Raw genomic sequence first — 16,698 nt, forward strand, 5'->3', positions numbered from 1 at the left:
AGCATATAGAATCTGGTGAAAGTAATGACATATAGTTGCTGTATGTGTGTAAATGTCTAAATGACTTAAATATTGACTTTTCCTTCCAACTTCAGATCAAACTTCCCAAATGCTAAAGGGCCTTATTTTAAAATAAACGCACTTTGAGTTTGTCAGTCAGCAGTATGGTAAGTTCCTGCAGTAGGCTCAAATCACCAGAAAACTCAAATAGCCATATTTCCTTTGGTCTGTTTTTAGGACTGACAAAAATAAGAATAGAGAAACCAATAAAGGCCTATTCAAATAACAACTGGCAAGTTATCTCATGAGGGTAGTACAAATTTGTCCTGGTTTTTTATGCCTTCTCCATCTATAATACATTGAAATGATATATGGTGTTGAATTTGATTAAAATTCAGATGATATTTATGCAATATCTACTGTCTGTAAGATGCTTATGCAAAGTACCATAGGGAAACATTAAAACATGAATAAAGTCTGAATCCTGCCAACAGTGTGATCTCTTCTAGAAACCCTAGGATTGCAAAGTGCATTTAGAATCATGAAATACATATCATTATGATTATGTTTTTAGTGTGAAGTGTGTACGTATTTTAATTTTGAAAATTATCCTTATTAAAAGAGTATGATTTACAATATTTATTGACTATATACTATGTGCTAGGTACCAAGTGAGAACTTTGTGTATATTTCCTCATTTCACCCTAAGATCAAACTTCACAGGGAGGTATAATTCAGCTCATTTTAGGGAAAATTAGTGGAGTCTATGAAACCATAAATTCCCAAGGGCCATACAACATTTAAAGGCAGAACCAGAATCCAAAACCAGATCTGAAAAATCTTCAGGAATGAACTTGATCTTTTGTGTGATTTATATCTGATTTCCCCATTAATAGACATGTTAGATAACTAATGCAAATCTTTATCTGTTCATTCTGGAAGATGACACTTGAATATATTTTATTAGGCTATTGGTTCTCCTCTGGGGTGTGACTTAGTTTCCATTGCATCTTTGGGAATCTTTTCTTCCCAAATTCATAACCAGTTTCTACTGCTGTAATAAAGAATCACCTGCCAAGTTCATGAATAAGGGAAAAGAGGTAAGGAAGAGTGGTAGATCAATTTTGAATCAAAAATTGCATTCCGGGACTAACATTCTGGCATCTGTTTTTGTAGGAAGTTGACTGTTATTTCAAAATAACCTCTGTTGAACTAACATAACCTGGAATTAATTGAGCTCATTTAAGCATACAGCCCTTCCAGCCATATTTAGTGTTCCTGAAAGTATAAATATTGAGCATTGTCTATGGAAAGATAGAAATTCTGTTTATAACAGAATTCTGTTTATTCCCGCTCTTGCAATTAGAAGGGAAAGGCTATACAATAGCCATATACTATGCAAAGTTAATAATATTCTTACAGGACAAAATGCTTAAGCACTAAGATTTAGCTAAACTTAGAATTGAAATAGAAAATAGCATTATTGATCTCCTTTTTACAGTGTTCTTACAAGTTTTTTTTTACCAGAATTTGTGTGCATAAGTGTATAAAATGTGTATGTTCATTTATCATTTATGTGAAAATAGTAAGCCTGTTTTTCTTTAACTTAATGGAACTTGGATTAAAATGTATGTTGTTATTTTAACCAACATTCATGTTGTATGTCATAAGCATGCAGTTTTCTGTTTCCTTGGCAGAGAACTTAAAAAAAAATATTAAGTTCCTAGTCAGTAAGAAACTTACATATATAAAACCATAATTTACAGCTTATTTGATTAGATCAATGCATAATTATGGATTACATGTATTTTTTGTACTGAATATTTACACATAAGTTAATCCAACCCATAGCAAGAGTACTAATGGAACATTCCATCCGAACTTAAGTAAGTAAACAGAAGACAAGCAGCTGTTGCAAAGATCCTGTTTTTGAGTCTGGGCCTGATAACAAAAAATAGTTTGGAGAATTTGGCTGCTACCATTTACTTACATCTGTTGAGATGGTGTTATTTCAACTCAACACTTATCAGTGCATGTCACAAAGTAACAAGTAGTTCTCTCAGTCAGAAAACCTAGAGGAAACACTAAATCTTAATTTGTTTACGGGATACCGTACCCCATCATCTTCTATATGATGGTTAGCAAATCTTTTTATGGGGTGTTTATATTTTTAAGTGCCCCCAAATGGATTTAAGTGTTTGTAGAAATCTGTGAAGTTGGGGGGTGGGGTGGAGGAGGGAATAGTCTGTTTGTTATATTTAAAAACTTGATCTGTTTAATTCTGGCCCTCTTGTTATATAAGTACCACTAACAGTCTGGCTTTCAGTTATAGCCAGAAACATTCTTACCCAATCAAACCCTTACAGTTCCATTTGTTTTGAATCATAACTGAGTATAGAGACCGTAAAATTGGGCCTTACTTTGTTATATGGAAGACATGAAGCTTATGCTGAAGAGAGGTTGGCGTTATTTTATATTATACAAATTCATATAAGAAGTCCATGCTGATTTCTCCATTAAGCAGTTAGGAGACTGGGCTCCAGGGACACTGACTGGTCAGCTGGTGTCACACTGAGAGAATCTCTGATGGGTGCCTGTCATAAAACTGTTCTTGGCACAGTCACATTGATAATTTTCATCCCTATTTTGGATACTGAAGAAATTTAGCTGATAACAAAATACAAAGGAATGCAAAATTATCGAGTTGGATGTGGCCATATCTAAAGGTGAAAAAATAATCAGAAGGAGGATGTGTTGTAGCTGGTGAGGGCAGGGAAGAGAAGGAGGAGAGTGGGGAGGAGAAGAAGGGGAGGAAAAAAAGGAGGAGATTGATGAAAGAAGGAGGCAGGAAAACCAGACAGATAGGAAGAAATGAAGGAAGGGAGGAATAAAGGCAGGCAGGCAGGAAAATCCTCATGATTCTCCTCTTTGTATCTCCTAGACTACCTAACTTGGTCTCTTGCCCTCCAAGCCAATGTTTCCAGAATGCATTGTTTCTGTTTGACCCCTCAAAATTCGTACTCCTTTGACCCTCCAAAATTCATACGCATTAAGATGATGTGACTTTAGGACCTCCTATGTAAATTCTGCCCATTCTCTAATTCAACATCCCCTTACACATGTTCTTTTCTAATTATCAAACTTTGAAAGAAGAGAAACATGCTCTTATCTCAATGTTATAAATGTACAGAAAAACATAACAAAACATGAAATTCTGTTTCGATGTTAAAGAGGAATTCCATGAACAGATGCATCAATAAACACTTTGGAGGGAGGGACACATATTCAGAGTTTAATGCTATGGAACTTCAAAATCTAGAAAGATGAACCACTTGCCATGTTTGTGATGCTAAATTGAAATTAACATATACGTTTCATTTATCCTGCTCCATATTACAGAATTTTCCTCTCCAATTTTTGTATATCCCTCCTGAAATATTTGCTCTGGTTAGCAAAAGTAAATATTAGATTTTACACCCCATTTAATGGAATAAGAGAGATGATGTTCTAATAGCAGACAACCCAATAATCCAATCCTATTTTAAGAAAGAATTTCCCCCCATATATAGTGTCCACCAGAGAACACCCACCCTTCAATTCATATTTCTTGAGATTGGGGGTAGGGGAGGCTACAACACAGGTAGCCTGATACTAAATACTGATGTAAAGCTTAGCTTTATGAATTACCTTTAGCCTTTTCCACTCATGAGGGAGAACTTTCCTGCCTCATTAAATCTTTAATGCAATGTGCTGCATGCACACTACATTATTATGTGTGACATTAGGTTATATATCGCATAGTAACTGTAATGTTACTTGCAAACAAGCTGTTTCTTTCCCCTGAAGGTAGAATTAAAACAGGTACTCATGGGAAACAGCTACTTATGTTGCTCTTTTCTTAATGGGGTGAATTTGAGGATCAGGAGAGTGAAGGGCTTAGAATTAACCATCGCTGGGAGTGAATGACTCCTTTTCCTTGCAGTGCCTCTCTATTTGATAACTGAATCTTCTTGAAGAGAATTTTGCTTAATGGATATAAAGAAAGGCAAAAAAAAAAAAAAAAGCAAAAAACCCCCCAAAACAAAAAAACACAACACTAGGTCTTTGGAGACCTTCATGAAATGAACTATTCTCATTAAATTCACTTTCTCTTTGTATTGAAAAGGAACACAACTTTCATCTCTGATAAATATAATCTATCCAGTAAATGGAAGAATTTCTAAATGTAAGCTGGAATTACACTTACTTCTGTCTGTGGAAAATTGTATTTCTCTGGCCAATAGAAGAGTGGCAGTTTTGTTCCTCAGTAGCAAGAGAAAATGAAATGTTCTATTGGCAATACAAGCAGTGCTCTAGTGTTGTCCCCAAAATGGATAAATTTGCAATTCTCAAAGATAAAATTTGTAAGTTGAGTCTACAGAGTCTAAAATTGTGGAAAATTGAAGTTATCCATGGTACATGTAACTTACCAATGTCGTGGGACGTGTAGTTAGAATGCATTCTCCAGCATTAATGGATGATACAGTTGATGCAGAGATGTCCCTGTTATAGAGTCTTTTAGCTCTCTTATTTGCTGTGGTTGCCCCTGAGTCTTTGAGAATACCACCAAGAAACCCTTTTTTCCTCCTCAGTCTTCTGACCAGTGGGACACTAGCCAACCAGAGAAAGAAAAGTGGCATTTTTTTTTAAGATTTTATTTATTTATTTGACAGTCAGAGATCACAAGTAGGCAGAGAGGCAGGCAGAGAGTGAGAGAGGGAAGCAGGCTCCCTGCGGAGCAGAGAGCCCGATGTGGGGCTTGATCCCAGGACCCTGGGATCATGACCTGAGCTAAAGGCAGAAGCTTAACCCACTGAGCCACCCAGGTGCCCCCCAAAAAGCAGCATTTGAATAGTCAGAGAGCTGTAGGAGTGAGAATTTCAGCAGGAAAATGAGTTGAAGCAAATCAAAGTAGGAGAATGGGTAGATACAAATAGGGGCTAAGTCGGAAGCCCCAAAACTTCAATTTGTGGTACAGTACTCTTACTATCTTTGTTTTGTTATTGTTGTTGTTGTTTTGCAGTGTCTCCTAGACCAATTGAATATGCCATAGTAGTGAGGGCCAAAAAACTTAACATTGCATTTTAACAACTGAGCAACCACCTAAAAAGATAATGCACACAAGTTCAAGCAATGTAATAATTTTTTCCCCATAAATAACTAGGATGACTTACTAAAGGGGATTTGTGTGCCCATTGGGTAATACACAACTTTTTAAATCTAGAAACAAGTGTGCTACCTTTAATTCCTGTTTCGCATTGATTTTTGTGCAATATTTGGTTTTTATCACAGCATCCACTGAAGACTTCCCTTGACAAAGATAGAGCATGGCTGAAAGTGCAAAAACAGAGCTTGACGTTTTGAGAATATCACTGAAAGGAATATAAAGTTTTCCCATGTTAAAACTGTGAAGTACCTCAAGCTAGTTGTTTATGTGGTATCCAACAGATACATAGTATTGCTTATGTTTCCTTTAAATATTGACAGTATCCCACAGTGCCTTTGTGAGTTTACTGCCGTGCCGTGGGCCACCTCTGCGCAAAACTTGTGAAAAGGGGTTAGATAGATCCTAGAGAGTATTAAAACTCTGTAGAAACTTGAACAAAATGTAGAAACTTGAATGAAGTCGTCCCAGGACCACTAGAGGTCCTTCATTAGGGGAGGCAATAACAGAAGTAATGAGTGAGGTCAGAGAATTGAATTCAAACACTTGGTGACTACTTTCACTACTAACTGTGATGTAGTAGTGAAAATAGAAAGTTAGATAAGAAATATTTCACTAGAATAAGATTGAGACTAATTTGATACAAATAACACAGAGAAAACAATATTATGTTGTACCTATGGTTTCTAATTTGAAATAGAGAAAAAAAACAATTGACCTGACCCAATCATGGAAGTTGGGAAAATAATCAAGTTTGTTTTCTGGAAAGATCCAAATAATAAGATTAACTGGGTATGTTGAGTGTTTGAGACATTATTAAAAAATCACTCAGTATAAAACTGTTATAGGCTGAACTGTATACCTGCCCCTGAATTCATATGCGGATGTCCTAACCCTCAGAATCTTAGGATGTGACTATTTGGAGAAAGGATTTTTAAAGAGGGAATTAAGTTGAAATAAGGTGGGGCGCCTGGTAGCTCAGTGGGTTAAAGCCTCTGCCTTCAGCTCAGGTCATGATCCCAGGATCCTGGGATCGATCCCTGCATCGGGCTTTCTGCTCAGCAGAGAGCCTGCTTCCTCCTCCTCTCTCTCTCTGCCTGCCTCTCTGCCTACTTGTGATCTCTGTCTGTCAAATAAATAAAATAAAAATCTTTTAAAAAATTAAATAAAAATAAATTGAAATTAGGTAGTTAGGGTGGGTACAATTCAGTATGACTGGTGTCCTTTTAAAAAGAAGGAATTAGAACACAGATGAACACAAAAAGAAGACCATGTGAGGACACAGGGTAAGGATGGCCATCTATAAGCCAAGAGGAGAGACTACAGACAAAACCACTTCTGCTGACACTTTGATCTCAGATTTCTGTTGTTTAAGGACCCAGTCGGTGTTTTATTATAGGAGCCTGAGTAAAGTAACACAGACACACAGCACAGCACAGGATAGAAGATACAGATTGAGGAACCAGGTATAAACATAGTTATAACCAATGGAGGGGGCGCCTGGGTGGCTCAGCTGGTTAAGCGTCTGCATTCTGCTCAGGTCATGATCTCTGGGTCTTGGGATGGAGACCCATGTCGGGCTCCCAGCCCACTTCTCCATCTGCCTGTTGCTCCCTGCCTGCTTGTGCTCTCTTCTGCCTCTTTCTCTCTCTCTCAAATAAATAAATAAAATCTTAAAAATCCACCAGAGGAAAAAAAAGTCAAAAAGAAACAGTAACCAAAAGAGTAAGAGTCTTGGAGACATCCATACATGGAGTATAGAATTAGAAAGAAAAATGTATCTACAAATGAGACAGTGATATAACCAAGTCAGAGGAAGGGGTATCACAGAAGTTTTGGTGCAATAGAAGACAAAGGAGTTGAGAATTTTAAGAGCCATTACATGCCACATACAAATAAAGACTAAAACTGAACCAAAGGTCCATTAGTGGTTGCTAGATAGAGCTGATAATGACCTTTCAAGAAACTCTTTTAATGGAGTACTAGGGGTGAAAGGATGCAGTAGGAAAAATAAGAAAGGTTGGAAGGGTAAGAATAAAGAAAATGAATGCAATATCCTATATCTGAGTTTGAGAGTGAAAATAATAAATAACCAAAGATCATAGATAATACTTAGGAGAGACAATAAAGTTGGTTGATGATTGGCAGCTCTGTGTACATTGGATTTGATGGAGAGATTGAAGATTGGGATAACAAAGGGATTATAGGAGAGTGAGAAAGCAAGGACATGGAAGAGCCAAGTGAAGGTGACATTTGTAATATGGAGTGGTGGATAGACGGAGAAGAGGCAGACACTTCTTCATCAAAAGCTATAGGAAAGGACGGTTTATACTCTGAATAGTCTCACAGGTTTTTCCCCAAAATCCCAATATCCCTCAGAAAAGAAGATGCTGTCTTATAGTTGACTCATTACAAAGACTTTCATATAATGGTGTGTATTTGTTGGGAAAGACAACTTCTAAACTGTGGGATGGCATCTTAAGTAATCCTTTTTGAAAATAACTTAAATAAGGAGTTGACTAAGCTGCCATATAGAAATGGCCATACGCCAGGGTGGATCAGTTGGTTAAGCATCTGCGTTTGGCTCAGGACATGATCCCAGGGTCCTGGAACTGAGTCTCTGCATTGGGCTCCCTGCTCAGTGGTGAGTCTGCTTATCCCTCGCCCACTGATCGATCCTCCCTCCTGCTGGTGCTTTCATTCTCTCTCAAATAAATAAATAAATATCTTAAACAAAAGAAAAAGAAATGGCCATAAATATATAGCTTTAAGGTGAATGAAAAAGACAATGATTCTAATACTATGGAAATTGATATTTGTGACTCGGGGAAAAAAATCAAAGCTTATCACATCATCATACATCTTTTTAAAATGGTCTGCTTCCACATAACTTAGGTGGAAGGAAAATGGATTCACTCATGCAAATTTTTAGATGATTCAAAACTGGTTCTAACAGTACCGAAGTATAGGTATCAAAGATACATGGAAGAGTTGGGGAAAATTTGCTTTATGAAATGTGAGTGAAAAGTCAAGTTTTCATTTTTATTATTATTATTATCATAAGCCCTCAGAAGACAGGTTGAATTAATTCTACTCCTTAGTTCTTGTTTTATATTATGATTGACCTGCTGAAGGGCCCTTTCTTTTTCTGTATTTGTTTCTTTTTCCCATTTCCATCCTCATTCCTCCCCCATTATTTTATATGTTATTTGACTTTATAATTATTATGAGTAGCTATAGAAACAACATAAACAAATGAAATGTTGTAACAAATCAAACATTTTTCTATTTCATCTAAAGCCTTAAAAGCTTGGATATTCTGGGGATCCTGGATATCTCAGTTGGTTTTATGTCTGACTCTTGATTTTGGCTCAGGTCATGATCTCAGGGTCATGGGATCAATCCCCAGTCCACCAAGCTCAATGCAGAGTCCCCTGAGATTCTCCCTCTTCCTCTCTGTCTACCCCTCCCTTGTGCATGTGCATGCATGCTTTTGTGCTCTCTCTCAAATAAATAAATAAATCTTTAAAAAAAAAAAAAGCTTGGATATTCAAATTACACTCGCTTTGGCGCTTATGAGCAGAATAGGCATTACCTTTCATTCTGAGTTCCCCACATTTGTGTAATTTTAAATTAAGAAATTATGAATTAAAATTGATCTTTTTTCCTTTTCTTTTAGGGAAACACATTCCCCCAAATAAATAAATAAATAAATGTTGTCCAAATTTTAAATGATCAAAATATATTTGGAAGCTCAAAAGTTATTGTAACATTATAAATCTACATCCTGGTGTTTTTCCCAAATTCCAACCCTAGGTCCTACAAAATATTTTTATAAATGAAGAAAATTCTAAATAGTTCAGCCTTTGAAATCTATAAAGCATTCTTTCCTGCTGCCTGTCTAGACTCTTCTCCTTGAGAAAATGGTCTGGCTGATTTTGAACAAGTATGCAAGGTAATATTTAGGATGCTTATCTTAATAGAACCAAAAACCTTTTACATAGATTCACCGTTCATTCCTCACAAGACTGCCAAGTGCTATAGTCCAGGCAGGTATTTATTATTTTATATTTGAAAAGACATTAGAGGAGTGCTATTTCTCAGTGGAACAGGGGAATAAAAGTTTTCTGAATATCAGTTCCTACTAGAGCTCGATGCAATGAGCTCTTAGAAGACATTGCAGAGCTGCAATTTGGAAACCCTGTTTAATCAGCCTTGGCAAGTTATGTGCCATTCCCCACGGAACAACTCTGAGAGGAATCCAGGTTCCTCCTCCTCCATCCCGTGCATCGCCGGGAATTGCTTTGTGGTGGGGGTCCGCAGGAAGAGGCCGTGGAGAGCCAATGGCTGTGGAGCTGGGGCTCTGTGTGTCAGTGTGGAGGAAACAGCAGAATACAAAACATCAGCTTTGTTTTATGTATGTCTTTATTTATAATGCTGGAGTGGAATTTTTAAAAAAGGACTGCAGTATTTACATCAAATCTGTCACTCAAGCTCCAGTGTTGATTCCTGTCCTATAAATGATCTTGCTCTCCTTCTTTTTTTTTTTTTTTTTTCCCTTTCTGCAAGGTTACTGTCAATGTCAAAGATGTAAACCTCAAGCATCCATTATATGGGACTTGGCATGCATAGTGGAAGAAAAGAAGTTTGTCTAATGAAAAGGGATAATAACATTCATTCCAACAAAGTATATTTGATTGCACAGGGAAAAGTGTATCTTCTTTGGGAGTTTTGATTGAATTGAATCATAATATAAAATTTGCTGCTACTCTTTTATTTTGCTCTGACCCACAGCATTTCCAAGTTTAGCTTATAGTCTATGGAAAGTCACTGTCAAATGAAGTGATGTCTTTGTTGAAAGTGTTCATACCAACAGAAAGTGAGTGACCCTCAGGGATGGGTAGAAATTTCCCAATTTTGACAAAGATCCTTCTCTGCTTGGGAATTGTAAAGGTTAAGTTATAGACGAGGAAAATGACAGGAGGGGCTGTGTTTGGTTTCATGGAGCTTAACCTATTTCAGCAAGCCTGCAATACTGGGGAAAACAATACATGAATTTATATTTATGTCAGGCTTGCTGTGATGGGTAAGGTTCGTATAAAGGTTACTGCTAAAGAAATGTCTATCATTCTCACTCTGCACTCTTGTCATTTCTGTTTCTTCCAAATCCTACCCTCTAGAACAATAAAATGATTTTAAAATAATAAGTAAAATATGAGTTAATAGCCCATCTCCTATCTTGTAATGATTACATATCTCCTCTGTTGTAGCTTACAGCAGCTGGAGGACAATTGACATTTACCATATCATATGACTTTGAAGAACAAGAAGAAGACACAGAACGTGTACTCCAGATTGTGGTTATCTTAGAGGTAGAGTATGGAACAGATCATTTATGTTCAACTGTTTCACACTCTTAAGTTATTCCTTACCTGATTGGTTTTGACATTAATTTACATGTGACTTAGGGAATATTTTATCTTGGAAAATTTTTTTATGCCCATGTTATGTTTCACCCTGAGATATATCTAAAAGAATGAGCATATTCATTAGGTTCCAGTGATAAAGTAGACCCTCAGACCAGACTTAGAATTTAAAATAAAAACATACTGACCATATTCCCAAGATTATAAGTATGATGAAGTGTTTAGGCAAATGCTGATTTATATAGTTCAATTTTTTCCATCTTTCCTTGCTTCCAGATAGATTTTATGGTCTACTTCTTTGTTTATATTAGGCAGAGGCACATGGAGAAAGAAACTTGTTTATTTAGGTATAGTTAAATCTTGACTTCAAAACTCTTAATTTAGATAAGAAAGACATAGGAGAACTGCTTTCAGGATTTGGGGGCCATTGACAATTTCAAAATGCTGAAGGCCTAAAGATATCTTAGAGGCTCTCTGCCCCTTTTCTCATACTCTTCCTCCAACACTTACACAGTCTCAAAGGCACACACTTGCATGCACATTTGTGATTCCAAATGAATTGATTTAGTACCATGCCTTGTTGTTCTTTGCCTTGAACATTTTGTGCACGTAAATCAGTGACAGAATTCTTCCCCTAACATACATATTGCCAATATTAGGTGAAGAGATCTGGGTGATACATATTACTACAAATATATGTATGCATGTGTGTGTGTCTATGAAACTAGAAGTGTGTGTAGGAATTCCTTCAAGATAAAAGGGATTCTCTAAATGTAAAATGTTGTGAAGTTCTATATTATTAGTATAAATGTACTCAGAGAAGAAGGATAACCTAAATGTCATAGGTCAGTCCGTACATTCCCTGTAAGGATGCATTATCTTCTTGGGAACACTAGAGTCCAGAGCTTTTCAAGTTTGTTTTTGTTTTCCCATAGAGAAAAGTTCTTTCAAATGAAAGCTTATGACACTGCACTGTGGTAAGTTTTCTTCCCTATTTTTCTATACAACCCACAGTCACCATAAAATAATATATTTGAAATATGCAGTTACTGTGCACTTGCATAAAATCAAGGTATTTGTAATCACACGTGTATGTATGGGTTGCCAAGAATCTTTCAGTTAATGGTGGAAGCAAGGTCATGCATAACAAATCTTATACTTAGTCCTTCATCTGGTTAAGGCTAACAGTTAATTTGCCTTCTCTTACTTTCAAGTATGCCAGAAATATACTGAATGAAAGGAAAGCCAACCTGGAATTAAAAATCTACTGAGGATCATTCACTAAGTGGCAAATCCAAATATGCATACTCTTTACCCTTTAAACCTTTCACACTTTTGCCCTTTTGTACTTTCTTTTTCCCTGTAGGGAAATGACTTGAGAATCAGCACAGCCCAAGATGAGGTATATCTGCAACCGTATGAAGAACATACTCATATATTGTCACTTAAAGAAGAATTGTTTACCATTCATGGCACAAATTTCCCAGTCAGTAGAAGAGAGTTGATGACTGTGCTTGCAAATTTGAAGAGAGTCCTCATACAAATCACGTACAGCCTTGGGATGGATGCCATCTTCAGGTAAACTCAAGAACTACATTTCCCAGTGTTGGCACAATTCCTTTGGACCAAACAGGCCTGCGGTAGAAGAGTGATTTTGAAGATCTGTAGGTTTCCTTCAGATAGTAGATAAGAGTTGAGCACTAGTTTTCTGAAAAGCGTTTCTAGTAAAACTTTAAAATTGAAATACTCAGAAGGAATGTGTTTTTGGAACGTGTCTTTTCTAGTATTGACAATTCCTTCACAGTTTGGCCAGAGAGTGTGAAGAAAAATAATCCGCATTCTGAGAAATTCTATACTGGAAATTAAAATCTCCATTATGATGACTCAGATTGTGGGAAACTAAAGATGTATAGCTCCAGGGTAGTCATATTCAGAAAGTAGTTTGTAAAGTATTTTCTTCCATGAATTGATTAACATGTATCTAGCTTAATAGTATATACTTTGTAATAAGAAATTTAAACACTTTCCTCTAAATAATCACAAGTCTCTTTATAAAAGGCTGGGATGGCTGTGTGATGTAAAGGAACAAGTATGAGCTTTGGAGCCAACCTAACTAGGAATTCAGTGAGCTCAATTGCTTATTTTATGTGTGACCTTTGGCAAGTGATTGGTCCTTGCGGAAACTTGGTTCCTTCAAGTGTAAAGTGGAGATTATAGTGTCTACCTTTCAGGGTCGTTGTGAAAATTATATGTGGTAATTATGGAAAGTGCTCATTAACTGGAATTGGTTGTTTTCCATTCTTTTCTTTAAAGAGAGAACTTCGAACTGGAACCAAACATGCTCATATCCGACTGACTGTAGGCTCCTATGCTTTTCATTTTAAAAACAGTGATGTATTTGTCCAATGAACTGTGAACTTCAACTATGTCTGAATGAGCTTTTTTCCTGAATACACACAAGATAGCATGCCAACTTCCCCCCAAATGAGATTGAGTTAGATGATGAAGCATGAGCCGAAACTGACAACATGACGTAATCAGAATCAAAGGAATGTCTCCAATACTGGTTTACCTACAGGAGGGTCTGTTTTTTGTTTTTTGTTTTTAATACTGGTGCTCCCCCACTCCCATCATTTGCTCGTGCTGCTGCCTAGTTTGTCTTTCACTTGTACCATTTCAAATAAGTGTAATCATCATTAACATCTCCCAAAGGAGAAGACTGCAGATTCATAAACAGAACTATTGTCAAACAGTGTACCTCTTTTGCATAGGCAATTCTGCTGGAAGCTGGGTTAAAATGCCATGAAGATGTGAAGCAGCACTTAGGAATTAATTATGTTTTCTTCCCATTTAGTAAATAGAGATTGTCATGATGTTTAAACAGTACAGAGAGATGAGTCCTCTGGCTTTCAATGTGAATGACAACCAAATTGACAAAAAGCAGCTAGGGGGCTTATTTATTTTTGTCAGCCTTGCTTCTCAGACTAGTTATCCAAAGGCATTTCCTCCTGATTTATATCAGGTAATTTCAGTGTCTACCGATCAAAATCATCAGCTTCATCTGGAGCCTTGCGAAGTGTTCCCATGTATGAGTGGCATGTTCACAGAGCAAGGGTATGGGAACAACACTGGAGCTAATCCAAGTGGGTGGCTGCTTTCTGCAGCCTATGTTTCCTAAAGCACTGTCCTTCTAGAAGGAAAACCCAAGGTCAGATTTGAAATGCCTACCCATTTCAGGTAAACAGTCAGCCTAAATCCCCACTCCATGAACTTGTTATATTTTGTTTATCTCTGATCTCCAAGTGGATTGAGTCATATTTGTGAAACATCACTTGAATTGATTTCAACTTGTCTTGCACAGTAGGCTTCAGACCTGGCATCCAGTTTGTATGTAAGCACAAGTAAATTGAAGCCATCTCCACAAAACTTGGTATTTTTGTGGTATTTAAGGAAGATTTATTTTTCTGGTAGTTCTCAGCACAGGGGACTTCCCTTCCTCCAGCTGTGTGGTTAGATGCAGATGAATAGTTGAAGGAGAACTAGCCTGTGGGTCAGGATTTTGACTTGTGTTTTCAATTCAGCTATTTAATAGTTGTAAACATAAGTGTAGCTTTGACCTCTTTGAATTTCAATCACCTCGTCTGTGAAATACAGAGGAGGACAATTGCCTTGCCAACTTCCAAAGGTCACCAGGAGAATAGAATTAGAGGGCTGCAAAAGCATTTTGCTAATGGCAAATAGGCACACAAATTGGAAGCATTTCTATCTGACCTTAGTCACTGCAAAGCAGTACGATTTTCTCCAAGTACCATTAAGACTTTGGAGACATGGAGAATAAAGCACATAGTGATAGCTCCAAAATGGGGACAATTTTTACTGTCATCCTTTTCCAGAATGCTGAGAGGCTCATACAATAAAATTAATTGATTTCTTTCTCCTTGCCCTCATTGGTAAGATGAGGATAAAAACAGAAAAATTTCATCCTTCTGTTAGAAATAGAAATTAACCTAACCAAATCATACATCTTTCTCCTCTAAATTATCTAAACGTTAGCTTTAGTAGCACACTTGATATTTAACTCAAGCCAAGGAATCTGTTCAGCTTTTCTTAAATATCTCAGGTGTTAGCTCTGTGTTGTTGTGTTTTTTTTTTCTTTTACTTTATAGCAGACATTAGTTCAATTAATCAAAATTTCCAATTCCCTCCCTTTTTATTTTATTTTATTATTTACTTATTTACTTTTAAAATCTTCATTGAAGTATAGTTGACATATATTATCATTAGTTTCAGTTGTATGACATAGTGATTCGGCAATGATATACATTACAAAATGTTCACGTTAAGTGTAGTTACCATCTCTCACCATACAAACTGATTGCAATAATATTGACCATATTCCTGATGCTATACTTTTCATCCCCATGACCTATTTATGTTATAACCAGAAGTTTGTGCCTCAGTTCCCTTCACTTACTTTGCCTATCCCCTACTTCCCTCCACTCTGGCAATCACCTATTGGTGCTCTGTATTTATGAGCCAGTTTCCATCTTTGTTGTTGTCATTTGTTTATTTGTCCCTTTGCTCTGTGTTGCAGATTCCACATATAAGTGAAATTATATGGTATTTATCTTTCTCCATCTGACTTTTTTCACTTAGCATAATACCCCCTTGGGCTTTCTATGCTGTAACAAATTGTAAGATCACATTATTTGTTATGGCTGAGTAGTATTCCGTTGTGTATATATTACCACATCTTCTTTATCCATTCATCTGTTGTTAGACAGGTTGTTTGCATATATTGACTGTAGTAAATAATGCTGTAATAAACATAGGATATATACATCTTTTTAAAATTAGTATTTTTGTTTTCCTTGGGTAAATACCCAGATCCAAACAACTCCTTTCGTAGTATTACATTTCCCTAACCTCTGAGGGTAGATATGGTCATATGACTTGGTTTGGCCAATGGTACGTGAGTGGGAGTGAGTCCCCCCTGCCGCCTTCCTCCCTCCACCCCTGACACACACACAAGAAAAGCATTGAATTGCTAGTATGAGACTCTCTGGAGCTTATCCACCTATCAGAAGATAAAAATAACCTGAAGTATTGACAGCATATAGAGGTCAGCCGCCCTTAACCATCACTCACTCAGAACTGTGGAGGATTTTGCACTAGTAAACTTTTTGTTTTCTGTTAAGTCACTAAGAATATGGAGTTGTTACCACAGCATAATTGAACCCCCATCATAACTTTATCATGACACACTTCATGTGTTTTTATTGTTTGAAAGTGAATTCAGAATTGTTTCAAGGCAAGATATCTTCATATGACTTTTTAGAGTAAATGTGTGTTGGGGGGTTGTACCAAAAACATTACACAGAATTTATGTAATAAATCATCTAGAAAAACCCTTGTAAATGCATAGAACACATCTACCTTTTGAAATTAATGATACAGGTATCATTTTTTGAAGAAATTATACTGATAAAGCCATTAAAATTTTTTATAAAATTATGCAACTCACTAGGTGTTGGGCTCTTGGTAAGGGGTTTAAACCCACCTGTGTTTCCCTGCTATTGTCTTGGACTACCAGCCAAATCAATTCTGTAAATATTGGATTCATTCAGGGCGCCTGGGTGGCTCAGTGGTTTAAGCCGCTGCCTTCGGCTCAGGTCATGATCTCAGGGTCCTGGGATCGAGTCCCGCATCCGGCTCTCCGCCTGCCTCTCTGCTTGTGATCTCTCTCTGTCAAATAAATAAAAATTTAAAAAAATATATTGGATTCATTCAGTCTGCCAGCATTTACTCAGTGCCTTTTATATATATCTAAGTCTCAGTCTCCTCCTCTGTATAATAGCAGAAGCAATGTCTAACTTTCAAGATTGAAGGCTAGGTGAGAAAATTGTATACCAAAAACACCTGACGCACTATTTAGCAATATGTTGGGAGACAATGTAGGGTCACAAGATGATCATTGGTTTTGTAGTCATGCTTGGGTTTGATTCTGTGCTGCACTGTTGGCTAACTGTATTATCTTGGACACAACCCTTCTCTGAGTCTCAGATTCTT

The 16,698-nt window shown here is 36.8% G+C and overlaps 1 protein-coding gene across 5 annotated transcripts in view; it reads left to right on the forward strand.

Moving 5' to 3' along the window:
* Positions 1-16,698, forward strand: part of LAMA2 (laminin subunit alpha 2) — a 634,066-nt gene that overhangs the window by 332,970 nt on the left and 284,398 nt on the right. For all 5 annotated transcript variants that reach the window (XM_032862519.1, XM_032862522.1, XM_032862520.1 and 2 more), the window contains exons 13-14: positions 10,474-10,575; positions 11,996-12,207. In XM_032862519.1, coding sequence (XP_032718410.1) covers positions 10,474-10,575; positions 11,996-12,207 — 314 coding nt within the window. The remainder of the gene's footprint in view (positions 1-10,473; positions 10,576-11,995; positions 12,208-16,698) is intronic.

Source organism: Lontra canadensis, unplaced genomic scaffold (genome assembly GCF_010015895.1).
Source record: "Lontra canadensis isolate GAN:19392208 unplaced genomic scaffold, GSC_riverotter_1.0 scaffold23, whole genome shotgun sequence".
In the NCBI taxonomy this organism is placed as follows: Eukaryota; Metazoa; Chordata; class Mammalia; order Carnivora; family Mustelidae; genus Lontra; species Lontra canadensis.